Below are 26,103 nucleotides of genomic sequence, written 5' to 3' on the forward strand. Positions count from 1 at the left end.
CCGTTCGCCGTGCACGGCCACTGAAATCGAGCTGATCCCAATTCTTGTCCTGGAAATTTTACTGTCAGCACTCAGCAGTCAACAATCCAGTTTCCATTTCTCGACCGCCGAGCTACTCGAGACTGGAGCACCTTCTTTCTTCGTCAAGTACTTGTTATCTTGTATTTTGGGTGTACCAGCCCCGTACTAGTAGGTGGTTGAGTGAACCCTTGGGCTTCTATTATACGTGGCCAGCGACATCTACCAGAGACAGTCTCTTACTATTGCGCAATGTCGAGCTCTTCCAATTGATGCCGGATTATGTGATGTACGGGTCGAAATTAGAGTGATGCGGGTTTAACTTTGTTGTTCGCCCGCTCCGGTTATTCGCGTCATCGTTGAAATATATATATATACTTCTACATTGCTCTTATCGCCTATGCCCAACCCCAGCCTTATCGGAGAGGGTAGCTTCGATTAGGTGGGATCAACACCTCCAATGTCATATACAGTATGTTGGCATATAATGCAATAGAGAGACGGCCTAATACCGCTACTGTTTTTATGGTCGAATGGTATTTCGATAATATAGAAATACCCAGGCGAAAAAATGAATAATGACAGTGCTCCTTTCCCGTTGTATCACCATGGGATTAATTGCCGAGAGTCAATGGACCATGGTCGAAACTCAAATACAAGCATTAATATCGAGAGCACCAATCATCAAACTCGTCAGTTATCACCAAGAAATTGAAATTTTACGCAAAGTAGCGAATGCCTGATATGTAGACCACCCTGCGGTCTTCAACCAGATCGGGTTGAAACTGTTCTGGTTCCAAATCCAATGTCGGTAGTGATGTGGCAGCAGTATGTGTGAGATGATAGAATTTTTGATCCATACCGCCATACCACCATGTACCGAGCCCATCCAAATTAGTCTACTGTGACTTTCGGTTACCATTATAATTTCTGTCGCTCCAATATATGACGCTTTACAATAATAATACAGAGTAAACACTCCGTACAAGCTCCGTTGCTCGCGAAAGAGAAATCGGCTATTTTCCAAGAATGGATTAGCTCCCGTGATTTCCGTTATTGGTTTAGCCTCAACGCCCCGCGCCCGCATATTAATCATATATCATTGGCTATAAAGGGGACCCACTCACAACCTTACCAGTGGCTCCGTGGCTCGACCTCGGTGGCGGGACATCAACCACACCGACCTGAGGTCCTTTAACCCAGCAGCCAGCACAAGCCCCAAGCGTCCAATCAGTCAATGAATCAGACGACTCATTTTCTCGTTCACACAATAACCCTCATTCCAAGATTATCCTCAACCAAACAGCATGTTAGCTCACGGGGAAGAGCGGTACTGTGCCAAATAAAAAAAGGGCCTCGCTACAGACACACCTGTCTCCGCGATAGACACACCCTTAATGACTAGGGAATGGAGAAAACGCAAGGCAACAGTAGCAAAACGGTCAAAAAGTCAAAAGAACGAGGATAGCATGTCCTGGTTTCGATCCAGGGTCCTGGATTACAGTTAGAACCGGCTGTTTTCGGCTGTTTTCGGCTGGCTTTAGGTGTGACGTACCTCCGGGTTATGAGCCCGGCTGAATGAAGTTAGTTACTTGACTGATTTAGTATGGATCACGTGGCTTCGGTGAAAAGGATTACCTGGTAAAGCTTTGTTAAGACTTGTAAATCTAGCCAAAGCATAGCATAGTCAATTTATTTTTAATAGAATAAAATAATAGTAGAAATAGTCCCCTGTGCTCCAACAGTCCTTTGAGAAGCTAGCTATATCAATATATCACCCTGTCGTCAAATTTGTCCAGCGATGCTTGTGCCTCCCATTATGTAGATTCGCCGATTTGTTGACGGGTTGTCCAGGGATTATAATTTCGAATATCAGGCCTCGCCAGGGGTATGTATCGTCAATGGATCAGGTGAATCCGTTTAATTAATCCCTGCAACGATGCAAACACAATTAGTTATAGAGCATAAAGATTCAATGGTTTGGGATCCTGTGTTGAAGTACCTGGGAGGTATCTCGGATGTATCTCGGAAGTACCTGCGCAGCCTGCCTGCCCTTATTTATTATTAGGACTTGAAACTATAGGTTGCTGCATGCCTGGCAGTATCTCACGAGGGGCTGGGATGTCTCGTAAGTTCAATATTTTCTGGCCTGGGGGTTCGAAGGGGCAGGATATATGATGCCGGGTTGATTTGCTACATAAGAGCCTGATGGATCAGCGATGCAGCTAATAATGCGCCTGGAAGGGAAGTGCAAGATGCCTAATAGGCTATAGCTAGATATTATCAAGGTAAAGAAAAGTCTGCAAAGGATTCTAATGATGCCCGAGATAAGTTTCAGCCTCCTGGTGTTGTTCTTTGTGTTGTTCTGTCCTGGCAAAGGAATTCATGGTAAAAGAGATGAAAGAGGAGACTTAGATATCCAGGAAGCTGAAGATTTAAAGATTATAGTAACAAGTATTAAAAGATAATGATAAATGGATGATTGAGTGATGTGGTGAGAAGATGGTGGAGGGAGATTAGACGATGTTTCCAACAACAGTAGGCACGCCGAGGTAAGGCAGACGTTGGTAAATAGCGCCGGTGATGATGAGGATTTAGGTCTCAGTGATTTCTGCTAAAGAATAATATATACAAAGCAAAAGAACTGGCTGTTGAATGCTTAGTGCTTGGTTTACTGGGTCTTAGAACTACAACACTGTCCAAATCCAGTCTTTAGATATTCATGAGATTTGCTTATCTAGCACTAAGTTGATGACGCCAGGCTGTCCTAGAAGAAATCTAAATCCCAGTCAGATAATAAGACCACACACTCGGGAAGAATGTTATAAGATTAAGACTTGGTGCAATAGCAAGAAGAGGACAAGGGTTAAGAGATAAACCATACTCGCAGTAAACAGCCTCTCTTGCGGTTCCATTCTTCATCAATACTATCTGTTGGTGTTGCCAGATTTGATGATGGTACCGACCAAGACAAACTTTATCAAAGTCTAACATGCCACGGTATTCTTGAGTAACCAGGCACATGCGACAGGAGCGTTTTGCAGTTGGTCGTTTAAACCCAGTATTATCATTCTGCTGGGGCATATCGCCCAAGAAGCATAGCGTAAATGCGAAGAGGGTGGCGCCACTACCTATATCAATACCACGATCTAGACACGCAAGGCCGGATAAAGACTTAATAATATCGGGAAAATTACTTCCATGGGGGCTGAAAGCGATTGGGAAAATATTATGGCGCTTTGCTCGCTCAGAAGCAGACAAACCGGCTGGAATCATATACAAACCTATAATGCTATGATACACTGTTCGGTATAGGTCATATCCATTAATAAAGATTTGGAATGGGAAACTGATGCTCTTTCTATTATCTTATATTTGATCAAGTTCTGACGACCATAGGTTTGGATTTCCAACCCACCCCCCAATTAAATGAAGCGAGCAGGGGATGCTTCGTCATACTGAGCCAGCCACATGTTGAATTTTCAAAACAATATCTCTCCGGATAAATAGTCTTGTGCTTCGACAAAAACTACGCCGGATACATACTACTCGGCCAAGATGAGGGGTGCTACATGTACTCTCACGATCACAGGCATCAACAATATATTTATAATAAATAAAGTCTGAGGGGGAAATAGGAGCACCACTTAGATATCTAGTAAACTCTCCAGAAGTTGTGCGGATAGAACTGCCCCACACAAGACCATGCCAAAGCTCGGACGGGGAATCGACAAAGTGGGCTAAACCTGGATGGACACGAGACATGAATATAGGAGATTGGACTAGAGCACTAGCCAGGGGGACTGGGTCTAGATAGTAAAGCCAGACTGAAGTTAATTATGCAAGTTGCTTTTCAGCAGCAGAGAGGGTAGGCATCTTTGAGGGTATCACCGGAATCTTATATTTCCGAACCGGAAGGATAGGAAACTGGCCTTTACAGGCCTGCCGAAGGGTCTCATAGGGTAGGGGCAGGGAATTCTGTAGAGTGCACAAAATTTCCCGTAGAGACACGTATTGTTGACGAGATATGTTCGCGTTCATACACCAGAGAGCCAGGAGCAAATGAAAAGGTGCTAGAGCATAAGAATAACAGGGATAGGACACAGGTTCTAAGTCATTGCTGAGGCTAGATTGAAGACCTGGCCGTGGAGGCGGAGGCATATCTTCCAGCTCATTAAAATCCTCGTCAAGCAGTGGAGCAGAAGGGACAGTCTGTGCTTCAGCTGCAGTAGACTGAAGAATGAACAGGGTTTCATCATGGGAAAGGGTATCCTCCACGATTGGTGTCTCTCCAGGCTCATGCAGGTCATCGTTAAGATTCGTGAGCAGTTCCTCTGCTAGGGTATTTGCATCCTAGAAATATTAGTCTAGAATATAAATAAGGTTATTGATCATGCCTTTTAGTGCCAGTGATATATCTGCTGATAACTTCTGATCAAATTCCTTGACAGATGTGGTAAAAGACATGGTATCAGTATTCAAGAGCATAGGGTCCTCGATAGATCCCACAGGTATATCAGGGCCGATTCCAGGTATCGCATAGGTACCGACAGAGCCTGGCAGGGCTGCTTGCTGTGTATCAGCATCTGGAGTATTGGGGGGGCGTCTCCATCGTGTCCAGGGAAGGGGGCGGCGTGTCACTGTAGCTAACGGGGAATTTCGCTGGAGCATCAGTCGCTTGAAACACTGGAATCCAGTTCATGTCATCCTAATAAACGGCCGATGAGAATTAGAACCTGGACCGAAGCTGAACGAAAGGGCAGGGGTGTAGCAAAATACTTACTTTCCAAGCCACAGTAAAGTTCAGAGAAAGGTAATCTGGACAGGCTGGACAATATTAGGCAGCTCTGAAGCTTTCAAGACATTGAAAAATAATAGTGTGATCTGGTTGGGACTGACGAGAGCTTTAAAATCAGACAAGCTCGATGTTCCAATAACACTGGAGTTTCAGAGAAGGTAATGAAGAATTAGGACCTAATGTTGACTACTGTCCTGGTTCTGAGAGCTCTGAACTTGGTCTACAGGATCTCAAATTAACTGTTAAACTTGATTGATTGATTGTACTTCTTTTTTTTTATTTTTAAAAAAAAAGAGAAAAAAGAAAAAAGTAAACTAAACTAAACAGTTACATCACCAGTAAGTTCATAGTCAATCTCAATATTAGTATAGGTCATTTCTCCATCCTTACTACCAGTCTTCTCCCCCTTCCCCTCCCCCTCCTCCTCCCTCTTCTCCTCTCCCTTCTCCTCTTCCTTCTTCATATTCTCCTTCTCTTCCTTCTTTTTTTCACGACGGCGCCGGTATCTCTTTGCACTTGAAGTTTGTGATGGCTTCTTCTGAACCCCCGAAGGGGCAGCGGCGGTAGCGGCGGCGGGGGGGCGGCGGGTTTGGGTGAGAGTGTGATCTTGGATGAGAGTGTTCATTGCTTGTGCACTAGCTGCCTGTATGTTCGCGAGTGCAGCCATGAGATTCAGTGTATTCTAACAGTATAGATGTAAGTAACAAATAGCTGATCACAGTATACTAACAGTAGATAAGCAGTATATAGATATAGAACATACGTCTTTTTTTGGCATGATGGCGATGATGATGATGATGATGATGATGATGATTATGGTGATGATGATGATGAAGATGGAGACGAAGATGGAGATGATGGTTTGGTGGTGATGGTGGTTGTGGTTGTTGTTGTTGTGGTTGTTGTTGTTGTGGTTGAGGTTGAGGTTGAGGAGAGGGTGGTTTTGGAAGAGGTAGAATGGGACGGGAGACTACAAGTGAGACTTTATAGTGTGTTTACAACAATGAGTTACCCTATACCCTAACACCGCTTGAGGACACAGTCCTAATGTTCTCATCTAACAAAACTATTGACTCACATCTAGCAGGACTTGTAAAATGCATTTAATGTCTCTCAATCATGTCCACTGGCCGTAACTCCTGCCATACTGTTCTACTCTTCTATACCTTGGACTTTTGTATATATAATAAAACGTAGGTTCCACTGGATGGGGCGTACCTTATTTTGTTAGATCTGGGGTTATGGGGCCTGTACGTTAATGCATACTAGGGTGCGCCTTGACGGCTCCACCACGCAGACGTTTCTAAGTTTTGACCCACCTCATAGATGGATTGGATACGTACTTTTGTGATATAGAAAGGAAAGTCTCCATAAACGGTTCTTCATTGAATATTGATGAAAACAAGACCTCTAGTAATGATGCTTCGCTGACCACGGATCGTCCGAAGAGTTCTAGTAAACATGTAGAATACCACGATCCTCCTCGCTCCGCCCTCAGCAACGATTCCACGGATTGTTCGAGAGATAGTGTCGATCGATGACCCGATAGCAGCCTAGTAGGTATTAACAGGAATTAGTATCTAGGATCTCAAGACTATAGGTATCCGGGAAAGAAATAGAACAAGTATCTGGCCCCTTTCTACCCTGAATACTCCCCTATTATGTTTTCCTCAGTATCCGACGGTTCCCAACTGTAGACTACCTCTCAATCGTAATAAGATGCGCTTCGGAGGGAGCTTCTCGGTGGTTCTTGGTGGCTTTCGTGGTTAGGAAGGATCGAGGCGTTTAGGTAGAGTTCTTGGTAGAAGAGGATCTTGGTAGAGTAGCTCTAAAAAAGCGGTTTCCGGAAGAACAAGGTCTCAACTGACGGTCGGTGTTGGTAGAGAGGTAGGAATATGTAAAGCAGGATCTACTAATCCCTACGTCGATCGCCACTTTTGTAATATAAAAAGAAGAGTCTTCATAAACGGTTCTTGATTAGATATGGTTAAAAATAAAAACTGGTTTGATGGTAGTAACGTGGATTTCAGCTTATGTGACAGGCCATATTACCTTTCTCAACCCATGAATATAGAGTAAATGCGAAGTTTGATAGAGGTAATCTGGCTTCTTATGACATGCTAATACAACTTATATATCTACTATGGATTCACTTGGTAATATTGTATTTCCAGGCAAGATGTCACTTTAGTGTAGAGCATGGTATCATGATTAGGCAGGCCCGACCTTGCGGTCCTTCCTCTTCTGTTCGAACACAGAGACGCGTGCGAAAACCGAAAGTGAGAGCATCCAAATCTTTCTGTGCCTGCCTCATCTCCTTCTCTCCCAAGCAACTTTCGTATCGCGATCAAAAGCTACCTGAAACTTACTGTTCTTGAGGCTTTTCCTTTACTAAAATTGTTTATCTTGAGTTTTGCACTAATACTTCAACCATGGAGAATAGAAAGCAAGACCTTGTTCTTTTCATCGCTCGCAGGTCGAACTGTGACGGTACCGCCGAGGCCACCAAAGACGGACTCCGTCAGGGTCTTACACACACCCGTCGTAAGTACGTGGGTCAGTACGGACTTTTGAACCCGGAAGACAACATCAAATCACTCGTCTTCATACAAAGCTCCAACAAAGCGTTCCCGCGAGATGGAGACACTGTTCGGCACATAAAGGCTGTTCTCAACAACGGAAGGGCAACCAACCGTCCCGTGGTGCTAGCGGTCAACGGTTGGGATGGACTGTCTACCAATTCGGTAGCTCTGGTCGATCTCTTCCGTCCCTACATCGACGAGGTTCAGATTACCATGGCTATCTGGTTGCAAGAGCTCCAGGTATTCCGCAAGGTATCTGTGAAACATGCCGTTCTGGTGCTCAGTGGAGAGTATGAAGGTGAGTTGGAGGATTTGGAACTTCCGTGGGCGACAAAGGAGTATATAGGCAAGATCCAAGTCATTGCGTCGTGGAAGAACAATATATCGGTTGATACATTGGAGCTCCGTCAGGAGACCATGAATCGAAACCGGGTTCCCAACGCGAACGGCAATGGCTGGTTTTGTGAGTTTCCAGACTGTGACAAGGTCTGTCAAACTTCAGAAAGACTTGTCGACCACAAGCACAAGCACCATGGTCCGAAAGTATCATGTCGCTACTGCGGGAGGGAATTCACACGCACCGACCATCGTGATCGTCACGAGAAGGAAGTGTGTCGCGAAAACCCTACTGTTCGCGCAGCGAAAGAAGCTGAGCCTCCGAAAAAACGTGCGAAGCGTGGCTCCAAGTCGAAAACCCTCAAGCGGGAAGAAGGTGTTGTGGCATCGGACGACGGGGTCCCCCCGTATCAGCTAATCCAGCAAAACACCTGGAATTTCCCCAGGGTCGATAAGGATGCACCCTTCTCAGAGAGAGTGGTTTACAAGATGGAGGTGTTCTGTCGTTTCCCCGAATGTTGTTTTCAGGTAAATTAACCCTAACCCGAATCGAATCGAATTAGATGCGACTAACGCTCCTCCCAGACAAGATTCTCGGAACCAAAAAACCTCCGTCATCACTATTTCTCGAAACATGGAGAATGGACATACCCCGCGCAGGCTCCTGGAATACTCGATCCTATTGATAGCAAGTTCCATGACGAAGGTCTGGAGTACTTGGCTCGATGCGCTCATTGGGGGTGGGAGCATCCGAACGCCGGATCTCCACCAACAGTGGTCAGGCGCCGCAATAATGGAGAGGAACCGGAACAGCCGAGCGCGGAGGTCTCTTGTCCAGCGCCTGTGGGGAAGCCCACCAGCTTCATGGAGGGGTGGTTGGCCCGGCGTGTCTAATATTGGTTGAAATAACAGGTAATTGTGTCTTTAAAGAGGAGGAAGTTGTGGGGGCAACGGAATCTGAACTAGAGACACTATTATTAATATTTGAGACTAATATTGTTGACTGGCTAATGAACAGTTTTTAGCAAGCGGCTATCCAAGTCTGACTAGGATACTCCCTGTTGGGTTGGCTGAAAGGTGTTTACGGGATGGGCACATCTCGTAGACATGAATCAGTCGGTTCCGGGGTAATGTTCCCCATTCGACAGCACATTTTTCGATCTCTTGCGATATATTGCGACATTTACTATTCTTTGGAGACAACTACTTTTTTGATCTTTTGAGATACATTACGACATTTACGATTCTTTGGATATACCTACTTTTTGGGATTCTTTTTGGGTATCTAGGGACCGTCCAGTGGCAGCCTACTTACATAAAGCAAACACTCAAGGCTTCTACTGGGCAGTCTCCTAGAGGTTTTCTATATATCACATTTCCTTCTAGCTTGAGCCGGTATGACTAACTGAGTCTTAGTTCCTCCGATCTCTATTATCGATGCAGCTCCTCCGTAATTTTGGTGAGTTTTCTTAAACTTCTTAATACGGTTTTGGAATTGAACCCTGCTAATAGTCTTATCTTAATTTTCGGCATCGCACGGCCTTCGATAGGCTGGGTCGGGCCTGGAATAAAACATAACTTCTCTCATGTCTACGTATCTCTCCTTATCTCCGGGCGTAGGAGCTGGACCTAGTCAGAGATACCTAACTTATAGGTTTTTCTAGTTCAGTATCCGCTGAGCCTGAGAGACTTTCTCATTTTTTCTAAAAACGTGAGTCATGACTTCCATTCCCAAATAATATGGATGACTTCTGATGCATTCTTTTACACTGTGATATCGGAAACCGGAAATCTTGAGTCGAAGAAACACAAGCAATGATCAAATCGTCTGACCTCGGGGTCGGGACCACGGTGGTCGGCTACACCACCAAAGCCATGAACTAACTATAAAGAGCCTGGATTTCTGGTGAGCACGCTGCCTAGGGTCACGAAATTAGATGCTGAAGACGGTTATCAGATGTTCCTACCAAGCCGCCGGTAACCGAGACTGCCGAGGGCTCAGACGCATCCGTCCCCGGTGCAATCGACAGCGTCGTGACCCCACTCTCATAATGCGCCAGAGCATCCAACTGCAGCATCTTCGTCTGCTCCTCCTCCACTGTCTCCCCAACAACAACCAGCGCCGCCGGCAACTTCAAATGATCCCTATCCCTCCCCGAGATAGGAACAGGGCGAAGCGGACGAGTCAACATTAGTTCGAGAGGATGGCAAGCCAGTTGTGTGGAATGACTTCAATGACTACTGTTTTCAGTTGTGAAGATTTCTACTGTACTTAAAACGACGTTGATGGCTTCTACTTAGCTTCAATGAACGAATCAACTGCATGACCGGAACCCTTGAGTAGAAACCTAACTAGAAAACAAGAGCTACAAAACGGGTAGAGACAGAGGAGTGCGTGCCAGCTTATAGGAACTCCAAGGTTCAGCCTATAGTTATGCCACCGGCAACACCAACAATGCCGAAAGAGCGACATCCATACCCGACGGAGTAATGGGAGGCTATTACCGTCAATCGGTGGTGACTGGTGGAGGATCATGTCTTATTAATCACAACCACTACCTCGCGGACCAATCGCATTGCCTGAAGCTTTGCTTCACCTCTACGGAGTAAGGAAAGTACCCGACCTACGAACACATGTCCGTCCCTGCTGGATATGTCGGAACTCCCACAACCCCTGAATCCTAGTTCTTCAGCTATTCCATTGTGTATCTAATACACACCAGCTTCCAATGTTTCGGGCCTTGCCCCTAACAGCAACCTCGGTCAGTTACTTACTCAGAGCCCTTCTTTCTCTACTCATGGACCCTACTTTACCTAATACTGCGTTCTGTAGCAACTGTCTGCTTTAGCCGTGGGTGACCTTCTGTTTCCTATTCGATTTGCAGGCAGATTGCAGTTGGCCATTACGAGAACCGAGACACTATAACCACCCTTTCGGCAGACCAGGCCGCGGTCAAAGGTTTGCTGAGGCAAAACTTGACGACACAATCCCTGGCAAACACCAAAGAAATAATGGCCAGCAAGGTAACACCACGACTTCCTATCCAAAAATATCAATCCTTTCGGGCTCAATTTTAGTTATGAAGGTAGCACTGCCATTGCCACACACAGCAACCCAAGCCAGACCATTCAACCTTTGAGGACTCAGGAACACCGCTGGCTTAGGCCTCGTATAAGTGGTCAAATTGGAGACAGACAACCTCCTTTGCATGTCGCCGTTATTGAATGGACGGTAAGATCTGTTGTTGCTGGGCTAATGTTTATATTAACTAATAGTATACCAGAGTCTCCAAACCCCTGGAGCACGAGATTATCACACCAGGGAGCACCGCTGGCTTAGACCTTATATATATCAGGAGACAGACAACCTCCTTTATATATATCACTATTATTAACTTTGGACGGTAAATTCTGTTGCTGCTGGGGTAATGTTTATATTGACTAATAGTATGCCAGAGTTTCCAAAGACCCCTGGGGCACGAGACTATCGCACCAAGGAAGACGGAATAAAGGGTAACACCCCGCCTCCCGAACCCACCAGTATCAAGGCTCGCGGAAAAGTCCGCATTCGATATCGGATAAAAGGCACGAAGTACATTTTTGAAATAGCCTGTTACGATGAGTATAGACGTGCGTTCCCCCTCCCCACTCTCTGACAGAGAGGAAGAAGATGAACCTTCCGCGGAGAGGAGTAATGTGAGCTCAACTAACTCTTCGCATGGCTTGGCTGGCAGTAGCAGGACCTCTCTATAGTGGAGAATTCGAGCGGAAGCATACGCCATTTATGGGCGAATCATGCAACACTTGCTTGAACAGGGGGCAATAGCAATCCTTGCACTATTTCGACTATCAATTTATTCAGGAAAAAAAGACGTTATAACTTTGGATATACTGGATCTTGCGGTTCTGAAACCAACCCTCAGAGAGTTTCGACAAAAGACTCAGAATTGCCAAAGTTGATGGGATCCCCATAACTCGAAATAGACTCAGTCCTCCCGTTCAAGCGGTTGGTAATTTACTGCGTAATATCGCATACAAGAGGATTGTTCCAGACCGTACAACTCGCTTTCATCTCGACCTATACCAACTCTGGCGGGATCGATGGCTGTGGACGTACCCAAAAAGCGCGTATCGTGGGGCGAACATACTGGTCCTCTTCTGGTCTGCCTCCTCAGCAGGCTATAAGGCCACCTGCCTCCAGCAGAGCAAGTAGGCGAGGCAAGCTATATAAGACCTCTAGATGTCTCATTCCGTTAGATCCTTAGCCAATTCATTCTGTAATTAGCGAAGTCTTCTGATTAGTCGAATCAATATTTTTTTGTCTCTGTTAAGAAATCGAGAGCTAAAAAATTGGGTAGAGACACAAGAGCGTCTGCCAACTCAAAAAAAGACTCCAAGATTCAGCCTGGTAATTAGGTATGTCACCAGCAACACCAACAATGCCGAAAGAGCGACCATGTACCCGACGGAGCAATGGGAGGCTCTTGGCAATCGCCAATCGGAGGCAGGCGGTCTGATGGGGCTCCGGTTTCATGCCTTACCAATCACAACCACCCGCCTCGCGGACCAATCCCCTTGCCTGAAACTTTGCTACAGTTGTGGTGGACTGGTATTCAGGCTATGATTCTTTTATTGAAATATTTGGTTTAACCCAGCATGTTAGCTCAGGGGAAGAGCGGTATTTACATCACGTGATCCTCATATTGTCAGTCAAATAACTAACTTCGTTTAGCCGGGCTCATAACCCGGAGGACCCTGGATCGAAACCAGGACATGCTATCCTCTCTACTTTTTTGATTGTTTTTTATTCTTATTTCTTTTGTTTTTTGATGCTCATTCGACTGATTTTTCTTTAGTTCCCAAGAGTATGTTTCCTTGTAGTACACGCACTGTATAATCCTCAAAATCTGAGTCTCGAGTCTGGCGTCATGTGGCGCAATCCAATCAGCGCTCTGTAAATCATGTGACCTAGACGAAGTGACCTCATCTGACTGTGGCTTGGTGGTCTCGTAGCATCCTCTCCGTAGGCAACCGTCCGTCATCCCTTTTATCACCATCTGCATCCTCGGACTCGTTGTTCAGGCCAAATCCTGCGCTTTAATCGAAGTTTACGCATCCTCTGAAAGCTTGCTAACTAGTGATCATGTGTGGTTCCGACTTGTTTCTCGCCATTCTGGCAGTATTCTTCCCGCCTGTATCAGGTAAAGCGACTCTCTGCGCCATAGTCAAATCGTCCGCTAACTTCATGCTCGCAGTGTGGATTAAACTAGGTGTCTGTACGGCCGACTCTATCATCAACCTTGCCCTCTGCTGTCTCGGATACATCCCTGGTCTTCTCCATGCCTGGTACATCATCCTCAAATACCCAGAGCCGGACTATGACGACCCATCATACGAGCCAGTCCCCAACCGGAGAGGGGACGTCGAGAACGGACACGTAACATACTACTACGTTTCTCACCAGTCCGCGCCGTCCCCATCTCAGAGAGGTTACGGCACTCTAGCCCCGCAGCAAGCCCCAGAATCCCGGCCACAACCATCACAGTCCGCGCCTAAACCTCAACAGGAACAGAGTGCGGCCGGTAGCAGCAGCCAAGGGCATGACGAGGCTCGCCCACCTCCTACCTATGCTGAAGCTGTCAAGGGAGATAACAAAGTACAGAACCATGATTAAGACATTGACATGAAGAACCAATACAACTACACCACCTAGATACCCCTACACCCCGAACCTATAAACGCTTTGAACGAACTATTACTGATGAGCGTTGTGATGTGTTATGAATTGTTTGGGTGATTGTCATGCGTTATTGGTCTTTCCTGACCACTTTATTGTGGCTATCGCGACGCTTCTTGTATGATTAGTACATAACTCAGTGTAAATTCATTTTTATGTGATGACATAACAGCACTGCACCACAGATACTTTATGTAAGACCAAAACCGTATTTGATTAGTATATAAATTCTGATACCCAAGAACTAAGTTCAATTAACGAGCGTATTAAGAATGACGCAAGTGTTTTCTGGCCATGGTTGGCACTACAGTAATCAGATAGCACATGTGGTTCTGCGCGGAAGAGCCGCCGACCTTTCTCCGCCAACCTTGGAACTTACTCGGTCACCACCCAACAATACCCGATGGTCCTTGCGACCGCTCACAACCACAATGCAGTCAATGCAATGGCTGCTTAGACAGCCTCTACGGACAAGCATAAATACGTCTCGGTCGTCCATGCCAGTGCGATCGCGAGTTTCTCCATTTCCACTCCCCAGACCTCTTCGCTACCCCGGAAGTACACGGCGAGATTTCTCCGTCTGCCTACGATGTCAATTCCGATCACAACCCGCCTTATTATCGGACGAAATAAAAGGGCCGACGGACGGGAAGCCTGAAGAGAAGTCAAGATATGTGGAAAGTCCCATAGCTACACCGGAGAGTAGCCGGGAGGGAGAGGCAGATGCGGGGGTCCAGGGAAGTCCGCAAGCCGCAGACACGGTACATACACAGGGACAGGAGGGGAAGCAAAAGGTCGATACCAGTCGGTCAGAGTCTGGAGGTCTTCCTTCATATCTGGAGGACCGACGGTCGCAGTTTTCCAAGCAGTTCTCCACAGTGATGGATAATTTGCAGTCGAATGTCTTCGTCGCGGGCCAGCGGCTGAACGATCTGACAGGATATTCGTCAATCGAGGCTCTCAAACGCAGTATACACGAACAAGGTTTGATATTTGCCCCGAATCACCGTTTTCCCCCCTTTTTCTCCTACTAACCAACTTCCCATAGAGGACCGACTTCGAGCCGCTCGCGTGAAGGTCCGAACAGCGAAAGAGGCCTACGCGGCCGCCATAAACCGACGTTCGACTTCGCAGCGGGAAGTTAACGAACTACTACAACGCAAGCACGCCTGGTCCTCGGCAGACCTGGAACGATTTACGCTACTGTATCGCAATGACCATACAAACGAAGTGTCCGAGAACGAAACACAGGAAGCCCTGTCGGCGGCTGAACGTGAGTCGGAAGAGGCTGCTGCCCAGCTTACGAAGAATATTCTATCTCGCTACCACGAGGAGCAAGTTTGGTCGGACAAGATTCGCCGTATGAGTACATGGGGGACCTGGGGTCTGATGGGAGTAAATGTCCTCCTTTTCCTCATCTTCCAGATCGGTGTTGAGCCCTGGCGCCGGAAGAGACTTGTCAAGGGGTTTGAGGAGAAGGTTCTGGAGGCTATCGAGAAAGAGAAAGTCCTTGCACACACCCAGCCTCTGCCTCTGCCCTCTGCCGAAGCACCTGTTACCACTACAGGAGCAGTGGCTTCTGCTTCGGACACCTCGTCTTCTAAAGCTCCCTCTGATGTGGTTACCGGTCCTACCGTGACAACAACCAAGCCCGAAGAGCGGCCGGCCGAAAATGCAGTAACTGACACATTCGAATCGTCCAACTCCCTTCCTCTACAATTCCCACCATCTAACACAGTCGAATCATGGCGTCAGTATGCACAGGATATCTTTGGAGAACGTACTGTCACCATCGCACATCGCGATCTCTCTATAATTGCCGCCACTAGTGCTGCGGCCGGTGCCGCTGTGATGAGTATAGTTCTTGCCCTGGCCCGCTCACGGTGAATCCAACCCGTTACATAGATCTTTGTCATATTAGCCCACATATTTAGATACTGTATTACTGTTTCCTTACTGTAGAATAGCAAAATAAGTCAATAATTTTTATTCATTGTCTGTCTGTAGCCGTATCACTCGACTTGATATATGCGCCGCCCATTACTCTTTGTTCTTCGTTTCTGGTATATCCTACCGCAAGGACAGGACCGGACAGGTTTACGTTGATGCACTGGTTCTGATAGCTCTGGACATGGTCTAGGATTCCCATACCCAAAGCAAATCGAGCCCAGTATCGACCATCATTACAGCACAGCTAAGGCTCCACAACGGTCAAAGACCAATCAAACTGACTAGTAATGCATGTCTAATCTAATCCGATTTGGGAATAGTCACACAAAAATCTCTGCACTCAAAAAACGAAAGCACATAGCATGTCCTGGTTTCGATCCAGGGTCCTCCGGGTTATGAGCCCGGCTAAACGAAGTTAGCTTATTTGATTTGTAGAATAAGGATATATGGTTGAATTACCGCTCTTCCCCTGAGCTAACATGCTGATTGGATGGTTTGGAGGTGTTGTAACCGGTTTATATATCGCATACTGATGAAGCTATTCACATCCATAACCCAGAAGTAGTTAGGGTTTCGACATGGTCACGGGTTGGCCGTGCTGTTGAGAGGATTTTTGGCGAGTGAGGAAGGAGCGGCGGCCATTTTGTTTCTCCGAATGCCGGATTCTTATTGTTCGACGACGACAACAACCAGAAAGCCCCGCGAGAAGTGACCATGATCGTGTCGAACTGCTAAGTATTATTTGCGATACCAACTACTGTTATATAGGATTTGTCCGGAACAAGACGCATATGGATCTATAATCCATTATCAAGCAAAGTTAACATCACGTTTCCTTCATTTCTAACCTAATTGTCGAAAAGCATTACTAGGACATGGTACTGGTTTTCCCCTGGGTTAAGGGTTCTCGCCCACGGGGAGCGTAGAGTTAAGGACCATGTTTAGGGTTGCTCATCCTTGTATTTGGAAGAAGGTGGAGAGGAGTTGAAGAAGAAATCCAAAATATATATATAATATACAAGGGGATCATGCAGTGGCAGCCTACGTCTGTAAAGCCACTACTCGGGCTCCTGTTGGCATATAAAATGCAATAGAAAGACGACCTAATACTGCTAGTGATTTTTTATGGTCGAATGGTATTTCGATAGCTTCCACTGCGACCATGGTCAAATACACCAGCAAGGTTAGTTCATAATCTGATTTAGTCATCATGGAAACGGCCAACTGAATCCTGTCCCTCGTGTATAGGTCCCAACTCGCAGTAGGCCTGTCTCACGGATGGTTAAGTAAATGATAATCAGGATTTCTTATTATTGAATGTTATTATTCCATATTCAATAAGAAACATAATCATGTTGGATGCAGGACTACACGCTGGTACACCAGGTATATGTATCTCTTACGAGGATTTAGACCAACTTATGAATGGCAGGCATATTTCCATTCCTTTTGAGTTATGTTACTTGTTCGTTATCATGCTCTTTCATGTCTAACATGCATATCGTAAGTAGTCATTGCCCATGAAAACAAGGCTCCGAAGCTAGACCGCGAAGGCCGATGCTGCAAGCCCACACAGGTCCAGGGTTCTATCTACAGCCACACGCGATATTGCTCCAGTGATTCGTTCTCCAGGCCAAGAGACCCATGGCGTACACCAAGGAGACGAACTTGGCCGACTTTTCCTCCAAAATCGTCTTCCGCCTTGCTCTGCCAGCTCTCGAAGAGCTGCTTTAGTCGATCGATGACCTCTGCTTCATCTCGGATCAAAACCGCCAAAGCATCGTAGCCTCCTGCACCGGGAACGACTCCACCCACGACACCCTCAACCTCGGAAATGGCATCAAGTAGCTCGGTCTGTACCTTTGGTTCAATGGGAACGTCGGATTTGGTAGTCATGCTGCGAATAAGATTGCGGGACCTTTCGATAAAACTACGAACGTCATCAAAGCCTTTCTCAGGGTTCTGCGACAGCTGTTTGAATTCGAGACATAACCGTTCGTTGTTAGACTGGAGTGCGTTCCAAAGCAGATCGGCCTCTTGCTTGTTTTGTTTTCGCCACTCCAGCACTTTTTTTACCATGGACGGAGTTTGGGAACCGCACTCGACATCACAGAGAACCATTTGCATCCCGCGGGGAAGGCTCATGCCAAAGTCCAAGCATTCTGTGTCCCAGGGATGTTCTGGGTCGGCGTCCTCCACAACCTTGAATAGCCTCTCGTCGAATCCAGGACGACCCGCATCACCGACAGACTCCAGAATAGAGGGCGAGAATCTGCGATAGAGACAAGAACCATAGACAGCAGCAGCAACGTCGAATCCGGATCCAACCTTTCCCTGAGCTGCACAATGAGCGGCCTGCGCCAGATTATGCAACTTATCACGAGCGGCTCCGATATCGTCAGGCTGCATGGTGCGGTGGATTACCAGGGCAGATACCAGAGATGTAACCAAGGCCGCAGAAGAACCAAGGCCAGTCTTATGCGCCTCGTGGAGTGGGACCCCAAAGTTCACAAAGCCCCCAGTATTACGATCCCCGGCTCTTGAAAATGCCGTCTCGGAATAGTAGTCGTTGTCGGCGAGGATTGTGATGGATAGGGAGCCAAAGTCCTTCGAATCGGCCACATAACTGATGTAAGTCAAGGCGTAGTTCAAGGAGGTTTCAACAAAAGGGTTGCCTCGTCTGAAATAGTTAGCCACGTCCGGTATATAGAGTCAAGAACCCTACCCATCATTCTTTTGTACAACCTTAATCCCACCGCCATTCTCACAGCGTTGGATAGCGTATTCCCACACGGCATCCACGAATTGGGGCGAGCGAACCACAATCAAATCTTCACCATCCTTCTCAATATCGGGGTTCCCGGTTTCCGATTTTTCGGCTTCGAAAGATTGCCCTCTTCGGTGTCCCTTTCGGAGCTGCTGCACGACAACGTGAATCCGGGCGTTGAGAGCGAACACGGTGCCTGTGTAGTTTCGATCTAGAACGAGGTACCCGCCAGTAAGCAGGACCTTGCCGGGGGCAGATACGGCGGTGGTCGCGGAGGATTTATAGGACATGATGGCAAGCTGGGCGGCGTACAATCTTGAGATGCGGGGCTGACGAACTCTGGGGGCCGCTCGAGGATCTGAGGACGAGGGAGATCACTAGTGTTGGAACAGGATTCAAAAATAAAAAAAAAAAAGCAAATCCAACTACGACGAGGGAAGTACCAAACAGGAGCAGTCGCTGACGAGAAAGGACTATACTGGTGAACCCCGCGTAAGCTCGTGCGGGCTTTGTGGAGGCGGTCGCTCAAGATGAGGAAGAGCAACCCGGTGGTATATAGAAAATGGAGGTTTAAAGTACTCAAGGAGATGCGTGAGGCATCACATATCAAAGTGGCCTCTACTAAACATGGAATTTCATGAATTTGGTTGTTTTGATGATCGTCTGTTCCATCTTGAATTGTGCCCGCCATTCTGTGGCTGGAGCTGACGAATGTGGCTAGTGCGAATTAGGTTCCCGAAAAATGGTTGAGGGCTTGAGGCAAGGACCGATTCCAGGCAACAGAGAGTACGGAGTAATTTGTTTATCGGGATCGAGATTACGCAGTACAGCAGGGATTCTCGGACTTGCATGCCAAAATCTAAAAGTACGAGAAATATCAATTGACCCGAGATTATGTCGTTCGTTCGCGCAAAAGGAGGGAGGGGCTGCATAATGGAGAAGTACGTATTTGTCCAGATGCCATTGGTGTTGCATTTTGATCCCTCATCAATCATCATACGATTGTGAAATCTCTGCGGGCTTGCGGAGGCCTCCGCTTTTCACGGGGAAGAGTTACGCGCGAGCTCGGGAAACTACGTCGGCTCCCTTTTGGTGACGTCTGCCATGATGCCGTCCGCCCGCGGGTGAGAAGGTTTCGTATCCAATAATCAAAGCCACCAATACGGGTGGATGCATGTGCGCTGCGGGAAATTGAGCAAGCAGTTTACAATCGGTGGTTGCTCTTGCAATGAAAAGCTCGGTGTTAGCTTGAGTGAGATGAGTGCGATGACCGAGTAAAGACTTTATTCCCTGGACCCTTGAATTTGATACTCGATCGCGTGGATGGCAGACCATGGTCCATGTCGATTCCTCAGGCTCCAAAAACGGCAGGCAGTCATCACCGAGACGGCGAGTCGGATATCGGATCTCCGGAGATGGATCGGTGATAGGACGGGGGGTTCAAGCCAAAGTCCGGCGGAAGAAAAAGCAGAAGAAAAAGAGCCGGGACGGAGGTGAGTCAGACTGTCAAGGCTGTCAAGAAACCAGGATCCCAGAGATCCGGCTCCTGTTTCTTCCTAAGGCTCCAGTGTCAGCGCCGAGCCGATTGGTCGCGGTTGCAAATCTGGGGCTGAGCGGCCACCTGACCCAACTCCCTCAGCTTCCGGCGACTCTTCGAGAACTGCGTGACGTCTTGCCCTCGCATTGATTAGGAATCGCCTGCGTGTCAGAGTTTTCTGCAGCCGTTAAAAGTACTGTAGACGCTTCCAGCAGGGACGGCCCCGTAAATAGTTGTGTCCATCGCCCTGCAAGAAAAGGCAGAGACATTCCTCTTGAACAGTCATCGATATCACATCCCCTGAATCATTACCGCGGCGGCGATTGGCTGCGGATGAAAAGCCCAGGTTTGAATTCTGGAACTCTGGATCCACGCTAGTCCACTTTGGGTCGAGAGCCAACGCGACCACTCGTCCAGTTCCTTTTCCCCTTCTCATAAAATATCCCTCGATTCCTGTCTCTTCAAACACCATCCTTCATTCTCCTGTCGCCGATCAGACGTCCTCGTCTTTCCTTTTCAATCTTCATATTTCCCCCTTTTTTTAACTCCGCGCGTTCCTTTGGCGACCCCGTCGTCAAATGAACCTGCATTACCATCTTTGTCCAGATTATAAGGTACCTTGGGACCCAAAATTCCAAATTTCCACGAGGCCGGCCACGAGTCCGGAGATTTCAGTTTTGAACTTACTAACAACCTAGTAGTGCTGCCTCTTCCCCTTGATGAAGAGGTCCCCCGCAAGATAAATGGTCTTCAAGCCGTTTACCCATATCGCGCGTCAGAGTTTCACCAAAGCCTTTACTCATGGCTATGCTCAATCGGTAGTCGCGGCGTCGCAGTCATCCTACGCATCATCGACAACACTAAATCACATTACTGCCGCCAATCCGGCGAAATTTTCCCGTACCACTCAGTTACAACATGTTTTCCAACCGTCGAGTTCCTCTGGCGCTGGCGCAAAGGCCAGCCACGGCAGCTCGGGCGGCGGAGATGCTGGGTTAGCCGCGTACTATGCGGCGTGGCAGCAGGCCCAGCAGACCGGCGATGACAGTGACTGGAAACAGTTGCAGTTGAAACGCAGAGTCGGCTGGACACCATTGACAGAGGAGGAGGCGAGCAAGCAGAAGGATGAACACGAGTTGTCCCCGGCCGCTCGCGCCGATCTCAACCGTTCGCCCCATCTCACACAGGCCTCTGCTAATGCCGATGTCGGTGCAAAGGTGGAAGAGGCGGTTGCTCGGGAAATCCAAATACAGGAGGAGCAGGCTCAAGCGGAGGAAGTGTCCGACGCGCAGGATGCTTCTGCCACCGAGGCCTTCCCTGATCTACCAGATGATGTTGCTGCTGTTGGGGATTTTGCGACTGAAGAATCTCTTCGTGCTTCCGAGAAGATTGTGCGTTTGGCCTCCGACAAGAGGTTTGCGGACATTCCCGGCGCTTTTGCAGCACTTTTGCGAGACGGCCTCACCCCGACTGTTGCTGCCTACAATGCTTTGTTGGACTCGGCTATCGAACTCCACGATGATCGATCCCAGGCGATCCCGAAAGCTCTCGACGTTTACTCGGATATGCTTCGTCGCAGGGTAATTCCCGATGAACAGACCTACCAGATGCTCGTTCAGCTTTTCGTGATGCGTGCTCACGATGCAATGAAGGCAATGGAAGTGCTAGAGCAGGAGAGGGTCCGCTATGGAGGAATGGAGGAACCCGGAAAATTCATGTTGCACTCAAGTGAGCTTGAAAAAGCCATCCTTACCGAGGATGATTCTCTTGGGATTGCCATGAAATTGTTTGACACCGCCACTTCCCGACATGCGGATATTGTGTTCCCACTTGACATTTACCGCTATCTGATCACTGCCTGCGCCAATGAGGGTAATGTGGAAGGGATGATTCGCGTGTATGCACACATGGAATCGCACAAAGTGACCCCTCACGCTTCTATCTTCCCGTCCATGATCGATGCTTTCGCTTCCTCTGGCGACCTGACGAGTGCCGTGGAGTGCTACAATGAGTACCGATCACTCGCAGTATCCGACGACAATGGTACATTCTGTATTGTTGAGCGCTTGGATGGCCAGGTTTATGCGGCTTTGATCAAGGCGTATATTTCTTGCGGCAAGGTAGAAAATGCAATGCGTTTCCTCGAGCGCATCCGCTCCTCTTTTGACGACGTGACGGAAAACCGTGAAACACGCCAAGAGGCGCTTGAAGCCGTTGTGGTCAATGATGCCCTTGTGCAACACGCTCTTAAATTGGGTGATCATGCAAAGGCCCTTGAAGAAGCCAAGAACCGGTTGCGCGGCGGAGCCTTGGATCAGGCCATGTCGCAGATCTGCATAGCCGCGGCCGATTTCGGGGACTCGAAGATCGCTTCCGAAGCATACGATCTTCTTCCCAAGGACGTGGAAACGCGACAAAAGCCTGCCATTTCGATGTTGGCTCTGCACGTACGCGATGGCAATGTGTCATCTGCACGATCCCTGTGGCTCATGTTGAGCACTGTGAGTCAGGCAACCTCGGATATGGTACAGCCGACCGTAATGTATGCTGTTGCTCTTCTGAAGAGTGGTCACACCGATGAGTCTCTCGTTGAGGCGCGGAATATGTTTGCCCGTATTCGCAGCTCCTCCTACAACAACCCGTCTTCCAACACAATTCGTGAACAGATCAACGAGAGCATTCACCTTTTCAGCCGCGTTCTTATCCAGGGTGCCACCGTCCTTTCGCCTCAAGCTTCCATGTCCCTTCTCTGGTTGATGGTAGAGAATGGTGGTCTCATCTCACCGGTTGTTGAACACGCTGTCGCCTTCCTTGGGCCTCTTGAGATTTCCCAGCTCAGTCCTCGCGACCTCGCTTTTGCTTTGCAAGTTCAGGCTGGTGTATTAGCCAACAACAGCGCTATCTCTTTCGATGCTGCGCACCCCATTCGCTTCTCCCACATGTTGGACATTGCTCTGGCAACGGGTCTTGCTATGGACGCTGCTACCGTAAATCTGGTCGATCAAGCGGTCAATAAGCTCTTCACTAGCCGACCTGACATGGTCCACCGATGGCACAGCTACCTGGGATTGACCTCTAGCCCGTCTACCTATGTCTCTGGGCCTCACACCCCTGTGTCTGAAATTTCTAGTATGAGCTCGGCTCCCAGCGAGGACTCTTTCGACCCTTACGCTTATGCAACCGACTTCAAAGGATCGGCGATGATTGCCGATGGACTTGAGAGCACCCACGGTCGGCCCGAGTCTCATCTCAACGAAGCCCTTAATAGACTTCGCAACATGCGACGTGCTGGTCGTCATCCTCGCTACATCACCTACGCGAAACTTATCGCTGCTTCCGCCAAGTGTACCCGCGTCGACCTTGTACATGAAGTCTTGAGCATGGCCAGGCGTGATGTTCCTCTTCTCCCTCAGTACAAGGCTGTCAAATATGGATGGACCTCAATCCTCGATGCCATGGTTGCCGCTTGCTTGACCCTAGGAGACCGTGGGCTCGCTGCCAAGTATCACCACGAGCTTTCCGAGCTTGGCTCTGCCCCATCTGCCAACACATTCGGCCTGTACATCACTACTCTGAAGGAGTCCACCAAAACTTTCGATGAAGCTACTGAAGCGCTGAAGGTCTTCCATCGTGCTGTTGCGGAGGGTGTGGAGCCAACCTCGTTCCTGTACAACGCTCTCATCGGCAAGCTCGGCAAGGCCCGTCGTATTGATGACTGCCTTCAGTACTTCGCGGAGATGCGTGCCAATAATGTTCGCCCTACCAGTGTCACTTATGGAACTATCGTCAACGCTCTCTGCCGGGTTAGCGATGAGCGCTTTGCGGAGGAGATGTTCGAGGAGATGGAGTCCATGCCAAACTACAAGCCTCGCCCTGCTCCCTACAATTCCATGATCCAGTACTTCCTGAACACAAAACGCGATCGCAGCAAGGTCTTGGCTTACTACGAGCGCATGCTAAGCCGCAACATCAAGCCGACTATGCATACTTACAAGCTCCTTATCGATGCCCATGCCTCTTTGGAGCCCGTGGACATGGCAGCTGCGGGGAAAGTTCTCGAAACCATCAAGGCGTCAGGACAGGAGCCAGAAGCCGTTCATTACGCGTCGCTCATCCATGCCAAGGGCTGTGTGATGCGGGACATGGAAGCTGCCCACGATGTGTTCAAGTCTGCCGTCTCAAACTCCAAGGTCCGGGTTCAGCCTTGTCTGTACCAAGCTCTCCTCGAGTCTATGGTGGCCAATCACCAAGTTGCACAAACAGAAGCGATCGTTGAGGACATGGCCGAGCGTAGGGTGGAAATGACCGCCTACATTGCAAACACCCTCATCCACGGATGGGCAGCAGAGGGCAATGTCGAGAAGGCCAAGACCGTCTACAACAGTGTTGGAATTGAAAAGCGGGAACCAAGCACGTACGAGGCGATGACTCGTGCTTTCTTGGCCGCCGACGACCATGCGAGCGCTTCTCGCACGGTGCAGGAAATGCTCTCTCGCGGGTATCCCTCTGCCGTGGCTCACAAGATTGCTGATCTTGTGGGCAATGGTGCAGTCACAGCTACTCTTTAGAGTGGTTGTTCAAAAGTTCCTTGACGATAAAAGTTGCCTCTTTTCTTTCACATACAAAAAATAAAATAATCGCATTCATACAGGGCTGGACCCGGATTTTTCTAGCTCTCCAGCCCGCTAATGACTGCATGGACGCTGGGAGGCACTTGATTGCCAAGAGCTCTACATATTTATTTGGACATGTATTTGCATTCAGCGGGGGATGGCGTTAGCATTTTTGTACCTATACCACCGTTTGGGCGTTGTGGTGTGTGTGTTTTTTTTTTTTTTTTTTCCTTTGTTCTATAGAGACTCTCAACTCTCATGTCATAATGATAGAATGACATCAAGATATAAATAAGTTTAAAAGTTGCATATCCATATTTTGATGTTACCCACGTTAGGACGTACGATGTTGTATGTGTCATGAGTGTCATGGCGGGTTTCTCCGATTCCCCCTCTTCCTGCTCTCCAACACCATCCCATTTTCTCTCTTGTACGTCCTTTTTGCGCCATTGCACTTTCCTATAGAAATATATACCGGCTTGTTTCAGACATTTTGGACCGACTTTCTTCTATGAGTCACCATCGATTGCACATCCCTGCTAGATCTCTTCTAAGTTGGTCCCTACCTCGTCGCAACTACCACATCAGCCGATCCTACCTTTCGGCCATGGACTCTACAAACCCGCAGCAGAAGCGGCCAAAGAAGCTAATTTGTACGCCTCTTACACTCGTATCAAAACAAACAACAGCTGAAGATTGCTAACCTTTTATATTCTCAGTCGCCCCCGGTGATATAGAAGCAGCCTCCGAGTCCCAAACCCCCAAGCAATCCGAGCCCGTCACCGCCAGGTCGGCCCTCCCAACCCGAATTCTCGCAGAAGCTCTCCGAGCGGATACAATGACACCTCATACAGCCCTCGATAACAAAGTCGTCTCCAACCCTGCGCGTGCCCACCAGTTCGTGCGCAATCCTCCGCTCACAGTCTCCCAATTGCACCCGACAAACCCGCTATACCAGTTCAATGCTTGGTTTCGCGATCCTCGATTAGAGCTCTCCTCGGCGCCGGAGACGTGCACGCTTGCCACGGCGTCTCTCCCATCGGGCCGTGTCAGTGCTCGTGTCGTGTATCTTAAGGAGCTGGACGAGAGAGGTTGGACGGTATATAGCAATTGGGGGAGTCGGGAGGGGAAAGGCGGGCAGGTTTTCGGGTCGGGTGGGAGCGAGAATGCGGACAGTAGTGTTCCCGAAGCGATGCCTGTTTCATCGGGTGTGGATGAGCCGCTGGTCCAAGATTTAGGGCTACAGCAGCAAGGAAACAAATGGGCCGCGCTGACATTCTGCTGGCCAGTGTTGGAGCGCCAAGTCCGCATCGAAGGGATGGTTGAGCCGTTGAGTCGCGAGGAAAGTGAGATGTATTGGCGGACGAGGGAACGGGGGAGTCAGATCGGGGCGTGGGCTAGCTGGCAGAGCAAGGTACTTTGGTCTGCTGAGCCAGATAGTCTTGTGAGTCGGCGACGAAAGAGCTTCGGACCCGGGGAAGACTCGATTGTTTATCCTGAGATCCCTCACGATGTTAATGAGACGGATATTGACGATGGGCGTGAGCTGTTGGAGAAAAGGGTGCAAGAGATGGAGGCGCGGTTTTCCGATACAAAGGACATCCCTCTACCTCCATTTTGGGGAGGCGTGCGTTTGATTCCGGAGTCAGTGGAGTTCTGGCAGGGTCGTCGCAGTCGACTACATGATCGATTCCGGTACGTGCGGATCCATGGCACAGACGAGTCGTCGTATAAATGGCGGATTGAGCGTCTTTCACCATGATAC

At 48.4% G+C, this 26,103-nt stretch overlaps 7 protein-coding genes and 2 non-coding genes across 9 annotated transcripts; 5 read left to right on the forward strand and 4 right to left on the reverse strand.

Moving 5' to 3' along the window:
- Window positions 1-2,662: 2,662 nt before the first annotated feature.
- ASPSYDRAFT_347954 (uncharacterized protein) lies at window positions 2,663-3,088 on the reverse strand. The gene has a single exon (XM_040845281.1). It carries the CDS (start codon window positions 3,040-3,042, stop codon window positions 2,797-2,799), a length of 246 nt encoding a protein of 81 aa, XP_040708640.1. The 5' UTR covers window positions 3,043-3,088; the 3' UTR covers window positions 2,663-2,796.
- A 767-nt stretch (window positions 3,089-3,855) lies between these two features.
- ASPSYDRAFT_128124 (uncharacterized protein) lies at window positions 3,856-5,765 on the reverse strand (the record flags this gene model as incomplete). The annotated part of the gene is made up of 3 exons (XM_040840486.1): window positions 5,580-5,765; window positions 5,148-5,498; window positions 3,856-4,371 (listed from the first exon to the last, which is right to left on the reverse strand). Exons 1-3 carry the CDS (start codon window positions 5,592-5,594, stop codon window positions 3,856-3,858), a joined length of 882 nt encoding a protein of 293 aa, XP_040708641.1. The 5' UTR covers window positions 5,595-5,765.
- Window positions 5,766-6,918: 1,153 nt separating this feature from the next.
- Window positions 6,919-8,657, forward strand: ASPSYDRAFT_39603 (uncharacterized protein). Its single transcript, XM_040845925.1, has one exon. It carries the CDS (start codon window positions 7,249-7,251, stop codon window positions 8,269-8,271), a length of 1,023 nt encoding a protein of 340 aa, XP_040708642.1. The 5' UTR covers window positions 6,919-7,248; the 3' UTR covers window positions 8,272-8,657.
- A 3,730-nt stretch (window positions 8,658-12,387) lies between these two features.
- ASPSYDRAFT_t13 lies at window positions 12,388-12,513 on the forward strand. The gene has a single exon. It is a non-coding gene; the product is annotated as a tRNA-Val (tRNA).
- A 364-nt stretch (window positions 12,514-12,877) lies between these two features.
- Window positions 12,878-13,408, forward strand: ASPSYDRAFT_54238 (putative stress response RCI peptide; the record flags this gene model as incomplete). The annotated part of the gene is made up of 2 exons (XM_040848820.1): window positions 12,878-12,935; window positions 12,990-13,408. 2 exons carry the CDS (start codon window positions 12,878-12,880, stop codon window positions 13,406-13,408), a joined length of 477 nt encoding a protein of 158 aa, XP_040708643.1.
- A 560-nt stretch (window positions 13,409-13,968) lies between these two features.
- Window positions 13,969-15,358, forward strand: she9 (putative mitochondrion biogenesis protein (She9); the record flags this gene model as incomplete). The annotated part of the gene is made up of 2 exons (XM_040851427.1): window positions 13,969-14,455; window positions 14,520-15,358. 2 exons carry the CDS (start codon window positions 13,969-13,971, stop codon window positions 15,356-15,358), a joined length of 1,326 nt encoding a protein of 441 aa, XP_040708644.1.
- A 421-nt stretch (window positions 15,359-15,779) lies between these two features.
- ASPSYDRAFT_t17 lies at window positions 15,780-15,905 on the reverse strand. Its single transcript has one exon. It is a non-coding gene; the product is annotated as a tRNA-Leu (tRNA).
- A 946-nt stretch (window positions 15,906-16,851) lies between these two features.
- Window positions 16,852-18,836, reverse strand: erg8 (phosphomevalonate kinase). Its single transcript, XM_040845927.1, has 2 exons — window positions 18,147-18,836; window positions 16,852-18,101 (listed from the first exon to the last, which is right to left on the reverse strand). The coding sequence occupies exons 1-2, from the start codon at window positions 18,476-18,478 to the stop codon at window positions 17,012-17,014; spliced, it is 1,422 nt and encodes a 473-aa protein (XP_040708645.1). The 5' UTR covers window positions 18,479-18,836; the 3' UTR covers window positions 16,852-17,011.
- A 1,632-nt stretch (window positions 18,837-20,468) lies between these two features.
- ASPSYDRAFT_54241 (pentatricopeptide repeat protein) lies at window positions 20,469-26,100 on the forward strand (the record flags this gene model as incomplete). Its single annotated transcript, XM_040848821.1, has 3 exons — window positions 20,469-24,270; window positions 24,827-24,991; window positions 25,058-26,100. The coding sequence occupies 3 exons, from the start codon at window positions 20,469-20,471 to the stop codon at window positions 26,098-26,100; spliced, it is 5,010 nt and encodes a 1,669-aa protein (XP_040708646.1).
- Between the last annotated feature and the right edge of the window lie 3 nt (window positions 26,101-26,103).

Source organism: Aspergillus sydowii (assembly GCF_001890705.1).
Source record: "Aspergillus sydowii CBS 593.65 unplaced genomic scaffold ASPSYscaffold_1, whole genome shotgun sequence".
In the NCBI taxonomy this organism is placed as follows: domain Eukaryota; kingdom Fungi; phylum Ascomycota; class Eurotiomycetes; order Eurotiales; family Aspergillaceae; genus Aspergillus; species Aspergillus sydowii.